General features: G+C 51.7%; 1 protein-coding gene across 1 annotated transcript; it reads left to right on the top strand.

The window, feature by feature from the left end:
* The first annotated feature begins 1110 nt into the window (after positions 1–1110).
* Positions 1111–7371, top strand: GLRX (glutaredoxin). The gene is made up of 3 exons (XM_064437992.1): positions 1111–1380; positions 5222–5336; positions 7154–7371. Exons 1-2 carry the CDS (start codon positions 1183–1185, stop codon positions 5327–5329), a joined length of 306 nt encoding a protein of 101 aa, XP_064294062.1. The 5' UTR covers positions 1111–1182; the 3' UTR covers positions 5330–5336; positions 7154–7371.
* The last annotated feature ends 2904 nt before the right edge of the window (positions 7372–10275 follow it).

Genomic DNA, 10275 nt, shown 5'->3' with positions numbered 1-10275 from the left:
AGAAAATAGTCTGGGAAGAGAATCTGGTCTCAGGACTCTTTTTTTTTCCTATAAACAATAGAACAAAAAGTCGTACTGAAAGTTGAAATTGAGGAGAAGTTATGCCGGCCAGGACTTTCTGTGGTGCAGCAAGCACGCGGCCGGTGCCTGACAAGCAGCTGTGGTGTGATGGTGCACAAAGAGCTGCCTAAACACAGCTGCCTGAAATTTGTGCTCTGAGGACTGCAAAGGAGAGGATTGAGCTCAAAAAGGACAGAGTGAGTTTCCTTCTACGATGCCGATGCTTCAGAAAACTGAATTTGGAAAGCCCTGTTTGGGGTACGGGCAGAGCTCTCCTGCCTGCCTGTCACATGCAATGTCGATTAACTGAAAAAAGACAGCATGGGCCTTGGCACTGCTTTTTCCCTTTCAGAACCATGAAAGTAAGCAGTTGAATTTCTTTATTCTCCTTCTGCATTAAGCCTGGTTATTTTAAATAGCTAAAATATGAGTGGGTTCCTTACATTCGGCGAGTGGCCCGAGGCACTGGCGGGGATTTCTCACCCGTCTAGGCCAGTCCTGGGCTCCCCAGACAAGAGAGATGTGGACCTGCTGGAGTAGAGGCCAGCAAAGGGCTATGGAGCTGACAGAGACAGAGGGATCAGGGCATCTGTTACCTGGGGGGAGGCTCAGAGAGCTGGGGCTGCTCTGCCTGGAGAAGAGGATGCTCGGGGGGGTCCATCCTTGGAGACATTCAAGCCCTAACGGGACAAGGCCCTGAGCAACTGGCTTGAGCATCGTGCAGCGGGTGAGCTGGGAGCAGGGCAGGCATGACCAAACCCGTGCGAGGCGAGAGGGACAAGAGTGGGAGCTCAGCCTCGGCCAGCGCATCGGTCCGTGAGCAGCTCCTGCGGACCCTGGACCACAGCACGTGCACTGAAATGGCACCCGAGTGCCATCCTGCGTTTGAACTCTTCCTTTGCTTGGCACTTTGGATTTTCCATAAAGCCAGATAGAAAGCAAAAGTGTTGCTGCCTTAAAAGGTATTGCCCGGTGGGGAGAGTACGACCCCCTGGGAGGAGTTTTCAGGGAGGAAGGCACTGTGCAGCCCATAAATGTCTCGGACTGAGACTGCTGCTCACCCATCTGCCTGTGAACTTCACTGGTGGACGGCAGCACTCCTGCTCACCTCGAAAGGGCAGCATGGCGAGCCAGTTTGTGGAGAGCAAAATCAGGAGCGGCCAAGTGACCGTGTTCATTAAGGCCGGCTGCCCTTACTGCAGGAGCGCCATGGAGATCCTCAAGAGCTACAGCTTCATGCCTGGAGGTCTGCAAGTGGTTGACATAGCCCAGTTGCCGGAGACCCTGGATTACCTGAGGCAGACTACCAATCAAAGAACCGTAAGTTCTCGCAGTCTTATTTCAGAATTTGCTGATCCTTTGTCCCAGCTGCCCGATAACCCGGCCAGCTGTTGCAGACACTAAAGCGAGTTCCCTCTCCCCACTGCTTTCAATGCCAGATCTCAGGGAGAAGCCTCACCCCTGCCCATTTTTAAAAACGCACCGTGTTTCAGTTGTTCTTCTCCTCCCATCGCTGGAGCCACTGCAGGGATCCATGCTGCCATGCCGAGGTCTGTGGCCTGCTCCCCATTGCGGGGACCGGCTGGGTGCACAGCTTTGCTTGCTGCCAGCTCCTCCCAGGGAGCTGCAGCACCGCCCAGGCATGACTTATCACCTCCAAACCCCCCTGTTGTAACATGCAGATGCTCACAAAAAAGCCTGATGTTAAGGCTTGGTTTGTGACTCAGCTGGATAAAGAAGGGCTGGAGGAGAGAGGCACCCTCACATGTCTAGGCATCTGATCCCAAGCTCCTTCAAAGATCTTCCTACGACGCTGCCCAAGGCAGCACAGATTTGCAGAGGAGCAAGAGCACAGAGCTGCAGGTGTGTCTGAATTTGGCCACTTGCTTTCCCGTTTGACTCTAAGCAGAAAGCATTTCAAATTGCATCCTTGCAGCTGGCCGCAAAGCAGATGCAGCGCTTACAAAATTTAGCAGCTACTTCTTTTGAAGCTTAGGGAGCTCTCTTAGGGAGTAATTTTTGTGCTTGAGTTTCAGGAATTGAATTCCTCAGAAACACTGTCACACAGGACACAGGTCAGGCAGTTCACCCTTCAGTGTCTGTTATACCTCTGCATAATGAACAATACTTTTTTTTTTCCCCTCCCTAATCTTCCTTGATGATACCAAAGTCCAGCAGGCCCTGTGAAGAGAAGCACAAGGGAAATGCTGGCAACCCTCCAGCTCCAGCATCTAGGTTTCAGGGTGGTTTTTTTCTGGGCTGGCTGCACATCTGGACGTGTGGCTGGATGCAGCCCAGGGAAAAGCCAAACCTGTACTTCTGCTTTTGGGACAGCAGGACAGCCGGTTGGCCCAAATGAAAAATGTCCCTGTGTCTGTCCCGTGCAGGTGATGGCAAAGCGCTGGCGCTACCGCTGCCTGTACTGCCCATAAAGTCCCATAAAGTTGTGTCTTATCCTGCCTGCTCCATTTTAGCCTTTTAAGGGGTGGCAGAAGGGCCCTTATTTCTTGCTACGCTCCCCGTCCCCATCGTGAGTTTGGGAAGAGGGTGGCAATCCATGGGCGCACCTGGATTCGGAGGCAGACAGCCCAGGAGGGACGCCTTGCACGGCGGGAGGGGCGGCAGCCTCGAGCCTTTGCTGGTCCGTCACGGTGCGGGTCGTCAGCAAGGTGCCGGAGGCCAGCCGCACGCGCCAGTTGTGGCGTGCGGTTTGTAGAGGGGATGTGCGTAAGACCATTAAGACCTTTTCTCCCTGGGGGCGGTCGGGCTGTTGCTCTGCGTCCTCTGCCCGACGCCTCGCCCAGCCCCAGCCTGGCACAGTGATCACAGAAGCACGGAATGGTTTGGGTTGGAAGGGACCATGAAAAGTCACATAGTCCGCCCCCCCCACACCGAGCAGGGACATCTTCAGCTAGGCGCAGAGCCCCGTCCAACCTGCCCTCGATCCCACTGAAAGCCCAGGCAGCTTCTCGTAGCTCACACAGGCCCATGGGAGGTGCCTTGCTCAGCTTCTTGGGGAGACCACGAGATGCCCAGGCGTGAGCACCCCACTACCCTTTTCCCACACCCGTTGTCAGTAAATACCTGTTATGTTTCTTCCCACAGCCCCAGCCTTCTGTAGCGCTGGACTTCTAGGAAAACCGTGTTAATTCGATTATGCCTTCCGCAGCCCCTGCCCGCCGTGCCATTTCTGAGCTTTGCAATATGCTGCCGCGTGCCGGCAGCCGTCGCTGCGGACCACAGGAAACCTCACAGCGCTACAGCTGAGCATCCACTGAATCACAGCAGCAGCGCTGAGCAGTGCTGGGATCTGGGATCCCGAAAGCAGAACTGTTTTTCTGGCAGGGGGGAATTTGAGGGCAATGAGAGAGTAAGGGAGGAAGAATGGCCAGCTTTGTTAGTGAAGCAACATGCTGAAAGCAGAAATGGATTTCCCAGCAGGAACTGGATTAATAGGATTAGTAGGAAGAAAAACCACAGAATGTGAAAGCAAATGTCCAGGCTGAAGAAGAATGGTGTGAGGTTTGCCAGCAAGAGAAGTGGGTTACTGGAAGCAGAAGGGAATTTCCCAGCAATAATGGGATGGGGTAGTGGCACAACAGGCATCAAGGGGACAAAGGGGTGCTGCAGAGGATAGGGTGACAGGAGAAGGCTTGTCTTAGCTGCTCCTGGGGCTTGGGAGATTTACGGTGATGGAAAAGCTTTGTTCACCAAGTTAGTTGTGCAGGATGAAGAACAAACTCCTCCGTGCTCTCTTCAAAGCTCCCTTCTTTCCCGGTCCCACCAGTAATATAGATGCAGGTGTCTGGGAGAGGACCATGCCCAGCCATCTCCCCGTCTCCAGGAGAACAGTGAGGGTGGGATAAGGGCTGGGAGTGAACGGGGCAGGGGTGGCTCCTTTGGGACATTTACCGGTGAAGGTCGGGAGAAAAGCTGGCTGAGATCAAGAAATCCAGGGTGAAGGAAATCAAGGGATCCAGTGAAAGTGGGAGGGTGGGCTGGTCTGTCCCCTGGGCTGCCATCGCCAGCCTGCCTACGCAGTAGGGTGCACACCGTATCAGTGAAGGGAGATACTGACGGGCACGGCTGTACACTTGTGTGGGTCCCCAGGGAGGGCAGCGGGGAGCTCACGGGGTGTGGGGGTCCCTCATGAGGTTGGGGGTGTCCTCCTGCCCAGGTCAGACCTGGCTGCGGCTGCAGAGGAGCACAGGAGAGGGCTTTCCCAGCTGCCGTCTTCCAACTATCTGCGTTCCCCCTTAGTATTTTGTGCCTGTTCTTGCCCACGTCTTCTGTCTTGAGTCCTTGAGCTATTACCATCTGAATAATTTCACTTCTGCCAGTGCTTTCATCTTCCCTGGCTTTAGCTGGAGTGCTTTTTCACAGCTCGACAACAATTTTCACTTCCCCCTGCAGAGAGTGGCACATGCATACCTCGAGGAAGTCTCACTTGGTGAGGTTCAGTAATTGTTCCTCGTCTTCAGGAGAGGGTTTTCCTTTTTTTTATTATTTTTAAAAATATTTTTTTGAAACCTGGCTCTGCACCAATTGCCGCTTCTCTTGACCCCAGGCGACCGTCATGAGACAGGCAAGAAAAGGGACCAGCTTAGGCAGGAAAGTAGCAGAAGAGACTGTCAGGGCTGTGAATTAGGAGCAGGACAGAGGGCCCAAAAAGGGTATGTAGAGAAGGGATTGTGCCAGAAAAATAAGTTTGTTGTGCCAAGTGTCTTTGGTAGTAACGGTGGCCATCAGGCGGCCGGCAGCACATCCCGCCTGCAGCTTCAGGTGCCTGGGAAGCGCTCGGGAGGACGGCGGGACTCCTCGGCGCTCGGAGAACCTCCCGCGGGCACACGGGTGCTCCGTACGTGCCGGAGGTCTTGGCTCTCTCGCTGCCCTGGGTTCATGTGTTTGGAGCCTATCCAGCACTGTCCCCGAGTGCGATTTTAACCTCCTGCAGCCTCTGTAAAATGCAGAGTATTCCCCTACCCCTTCTTTTCTAGCAGAGGATTTTCAGACAGACGGTGGGCTGGGGAGAAGAAGAGGAGGATTTTGTAAACCACGGTCTCCTTGGTGTGCAGTCTGCTTCCCAGACAAATCCTCTACGTGCTCTTTGCCTTCAGCAACCCAGCTCTACTGAGTAATCCATGGTGGTGTTTTTGTCCAGGTCCCTTACGTGTTCTTTGGGAATGAATGCATTGGAGGACTGTGCGACCTGCAGCAGATGGGCCCGGACCTCTCTAGAAGGCTGTATGCCATCGGTGCCCTCCAGTAACTGAAAGGTAAGTCCTGGGCAGTGCTTTCTGGCCCACAGCAACTCATTTTCAGTAGTAGAGACAAATTTTAGTGTTTTTAACACTAAAGTGTGGCTCGGTGGAGAAGTGTTGCGTGCCATTATGCAACAGCAAAGTGCAAAGTCATATCTGGGATTCCCAGCTGCAGTAGATACAATGGGATTTTCTTCCTGCATACTTGAAAGAAATGCCACCAAAATCTCTGGCAACACAGGTTTCAGTCAGTAGCCTTTGCCTAGGGTCTAGACAAAATGGTTCAGCTTGTAGATCTTCCTTCCTTCCTTCCTTCTTCTCTTTCTTTTTTCCACATCAGAAGATGGACCCTGTTCTAAAACAAAGTCCCTGAAGTTTCAGCCTGACTGCTTACAGAAGATTGGCTTTTATTACATTGAAATTGGCTTTTAAAAACATCTGGACTCTCTGCTGTGGACCCACTGTATGTTTCTGCTGGTGGGGAGTGTGGTGACCCTCAACAGGGCTCTCTGCGGTGCTTGTGTGCAGGCTCAGGGAAATGCTGCAGCAGGGAACCGCTCAGACACAACACATGGAGACACATGAAGTTTGTGCAGGTCCCACATGTGCGTGCTGTATCTTTTATCCAGGGAAAGAGCCTGCAGAGGGTGAGCAGAGCAGGGAAGAGCTCGTCAACATTTAGGCTAAGGTGTGCATCCCTCCCTCAGCCACGATGCAATCCTGATCCATCTGCCTGTGTTCTGCACTGTCAGGTTTTGGACAGACCGCTTTTGGAGGAGGGCGTTAGAGGAGAGGGCAGAGCAGCCTAAAATCTGTGCCTGTGGTAACAGATAGGAGGCACAGAAGAAACAGAGCAATAACCTAAACGAGCAGGGCAGAGGCAATAGAATATGAAGAGCAGGACAAGGCAGATGCTGCAATGGACCATCACGGCTCCTCACTGCACAGAAGGGCTGGGGCAAGGAATGGAGACAAGGAGAGAGTCATGCCTTCTAGGAAGTCTCAGATGTTTGGCTTTTTGCAGGAAAGGGTGAATAGGCGTTAGGGCAGCCAGCCCTGCAGAAAGGAGGCAGGCGCAGGGTCATGCACCAGCAAGTGGCACAGGGACACGCAGACGGTCATGACGTGCGCCAGCGCTGTGTTTGTGTGGGGCATGAGTGGGAACGGACCATGAGTGGCCTCCAAGGGGCATCGTGAAGAAAAACCCTCACAACAAGAGTGACAGCCAGGATACATGTAAGTGTGTGGGCTGTGTTAATCCCAGTGCAAGAAGAGAACACCTTGCTGTTCCTCTACAGCGTACAGAGAAAGACAGACACAGACTGGGGTCCATTGCTCTCGCTCATCCAGCATCCCTTCAACAACCCACTGCAGCATGTAGAAGTTTTTTTTTTTAACTTATATTCCGCTTCTTCAGAAGCTGTGATGCAGCCAGCTGTACAGACAGAGACTGGTGTGCTCAGTTCAATTGAACTGCTCTGTGTGCTGCGCCACAAGGAGCTTGGAACCATGGCAGTAGCTTAGGTCAAATACACGAGCACTCACAGGGCTGAATACTTGACTTCACAGAGCCAGAGGTCCTGGTTTTCCTCACCAGATAAAACTGACAGGTTCAGTAAGGTGGTTTTAGCAAAGACGACTGGGCTTATGTGTATTAGATACAATGTGTGTATCTAATATATGCAGAGAAGTGAAAGATATAGGTAGGTATACACGTATAAAAACACTATTTAAAAGGTCTCCAAAGTCTGTTCTATAATGGTGTTGTATTAATGAAGTAGTTCCAAACAGCAATGACCTCTACCCTTTATGTCTACTCTCTTTTCTCTCAGGAGGAAGACCAGGAGCTATGACCTTCTCTTTGTGGCAAACAAGCATGTTGGAGCAAATTCCTTGCAGCTGCCTCCTGTAGGGCCAAATGCATGTTTCTGGAGAGGACAGCTTCTTTTTCTTTCACTGATCACTGATTTGATATCTTAACTTCTCTTTATCCTATCTGCAACAATGGAAAAGTCTAGTGCGGCCCAATAAAATACAGTTGCTCCAAGCACCTATGTTCAATGTTGTGGTTCTTTTTCTACAGACCCATTCACACACTCGTCCTAAATGCCTCTTTTCCCTCTACAGTATTTTCATACCTGTGTCCCCCAATTACCTTCTAGAAATTCCCCGTGTTTTCCGCGTCCTGTAAAAGACGTTACAACGGTCTGAGCTGGAGGTACGCACGGGCTGCTGTAAGGATGGTGCCCCGCAATGCACGCCCTGCCCAGGCGACTCACCATCTTTTGGGTGATACCTCATGGCAGGGTCACGACGCCTTGGCTGAGCAGCACTTTTTTAGTACATGTTTTGTTACGACACAGCTGCCGCCAGGAAGCCACACTGGTTTTTCATTTTTTTGCTGTAATCATTCCAAAGGAAGAGCTGCTTGGGGCAGAAAATCCCTGGGGCCATGCGGCCTGTTGAGGAGGTCCCTAGCTGCAGAACGCCACGCTGAGATGGCACCGGCCAGGTTCAGACCTGCAGTCAGCAGCGCTGTGCCGGGAAACGGGTTGTTGGGAAATGGATTTATGGGAAATGCGCAGCGCAGCTGCTGCCAAGTCAAGCTGGGTGAAGAGCTGCTGGAAACACACAGTACTAAAATAACACTGTCTTGAAACAAAAAGTTTAAGGACTGTTTCAACTTGATGATGAGCCAAAAAAACCCACAGTATAAACCCCTTCTGAATTCTTCTCACTTTTATTTCTCTCATCCTTCCCCCGCCCTTTTTTTTGGTTTGTTTTGAAAGTTCATTTAAAATCTGTAGAGTAAAAGCTGTTGTTTATTTAAAGTCCAAAACTTTTATTTGATTTTTGATAAAGTTTATTCTTTCACATTTCCTGGGCAGTCCTCTTTACCCTAATTAGGAGTGAAAGAGAAGAAATCACAGGCTTTCTCCCATGATTGGAAATGAATGGGAAAGCAAAAGCTTCATTCTTGCCAAGTTTGAAGTCCTTTATCTCTTGGCAGAATAGCAATCTCGTATTTCAGCGAGCCCTAGATAAGTTAAGGTGACTTGTGCAAATTTCTGCAGGTTTATGGTTTTTCAGCACACCTTAACCCTCTCCTAGGCAAAGGGTAGTCCTTAAATATGAGAAGTTCAGTGCAGAGGCTTCCTGTATTGCATGAGGGGCTTTTTTGAAGCTGTTCTCACACTGAACTCGCTGCTTCCAGTCGTTTTATGCAGCCAGAGTTAGATAAGAAGCTTAAAATCAAATAGGAAAGTTTAATTGTATTACCATCCAGAAACAATGTCAGGTGAGGATGCTGTAGGAATTTTCTCATGCCTGCGCACACCATGAACATCTGGAGGTACAGCAGAACTGCTGCTGGAGAATGTGTTTTATAGAATTTGGAGATTTATTTTGGGGCAGTTTTGCTGAAGTTAAATTCTGTGCCATAAATAGAGTGCTCTGGCATTGGAGGGTCTCAGTGAAGAGCTGGAGTGCTGGAGTATTTGGCCTCCAACAGCACCTGCTACATGACTCTTTCCCAAGGGAAAAAAAAAGCTTATCTGTGCAGGCATGTAACTGCATATGTATTGCAAGCTGCACTGTGACAGGAAAACAGAAACAGCTAAGCACAAATGCTGGGTGTAAAATCCTTAGTCCCATGTAAACACAGACTCCCAGCATGGTGGGGGCTGGCAGGGCCCTCTGGAGCTCACCCCGTCCCACCCCTGCTGGAGCAGGCACCCCCAGAGCAGGGGCACAGGGCCGCGTCCAGGCGGGGGGTGAATGTCTCCAGGGAAGGGACCCCACAGCCTCTCTGGGCAGCCTGTGCCCCTGCTCTGGCACCCGCACAGGGAAGGGGTTTGTCCTCGTGTTCAGGGGGAACTTCCCGTGTTCCAGCTTGTGCCCGTGGCCCCTTGGCCTGGCGTTGGGCACCGCTGAAAAGAGCCCGGCCCATCCCCCTGACACCCACCCTTCAGGTATTTATAGGCACTGATGAGATCCCCCCTCAGCCTTCTCTTCCCCAGGCTGAACAAGCCCAGGTCTCTCAGCCTTTCCTCACAAGGGAGATGCTCCAGCCCCTGATCATCTTTGTAATACTGCAATTTTACCTCTGAAAAAGCCGTAATGCCTCTTGGTTGTGTGATTTAGTCTGAATTTACAGCTGGCCAGGCTATGGGCAGCTGGGACAAAGGATCAGCAAATTCTGAAATAAGACTGTGAGAATTTATGGTTCTTTGCCTTGTTCTTCACTTCAGGTAATGCTGGATGTCCTCCAGCACAGTCGTACCACACACTTGCAGACCTCCAGGCATGAAGCTGTAGCTCTTGAGGATCTCCATGGCGCTCCTGCAGTAAGGGCAGCCGGCCTTAATGAACACGGTCACTTGGCCGCTCCTGATTTTGCTCTCCACAAACTGGCTCGCCATGCTGCCCTTTCGAGGTGAGCAGGAGTGCTGCCGTCCACCAGTGAAGTTCACAGGCAGATGGGTGAGCAGCAGTCTCAGTCCGAGACATTTATGGGCTGCACAGTGCCTTCCTCCCTGAAAACTCCTCCCAGGGGGTCGTACTCTCCCCACCGGGCAATACCTTTTAAGGCAGCAACACTTTTGCTTTCTATCTGGCTTTATGGAAAATCCAAAGTGCCAAGCAAAGGAAGAGTTCAAACGCAGGATGGCACTCGGGTGCCATTTCAGTGCACGTGCTGTGGTCCAGGGTCCGCAGGAGCTGCTCACGGACCGATGCGCTGGCCGAGGCTGAGCTCCCACTCTTGTCCCTCTCGCCTCGCACGGGTTTGGTCATGCCTGCCCTGCTCCCAGCTCACCCGCTGCACGATGCTCAAGCCGCCTTGGGGACAGAACAGTCACTGGTGCCAAACAGCCATCAGACATCGGTTCCTAAAGTGCCTAAACAGCTTGTCAGCCTCGCTTCAGTTGCCAGTGAGTCTGTGTTTTACCCCAGA

This window comes from Phalacrocorax carbo, chromosome Z (genome assembly GCF_963921805.1).
Source record: "Phalacrocorax carbo chromosome Z, bPhaCar2.1, whole genome shotgun sequence".
NCBI lineage: Eukaryota > Metazoa > Chordata > Aves > Suliformes > Phalacrocoracidae > Phalacrocorax > Phalacrocorax carbo.
The sequence above is the reverse complement of the archived record's forward strand: the minus strand, read 5'-3'. Positions and strand labels throughout refer to the sequence as shown.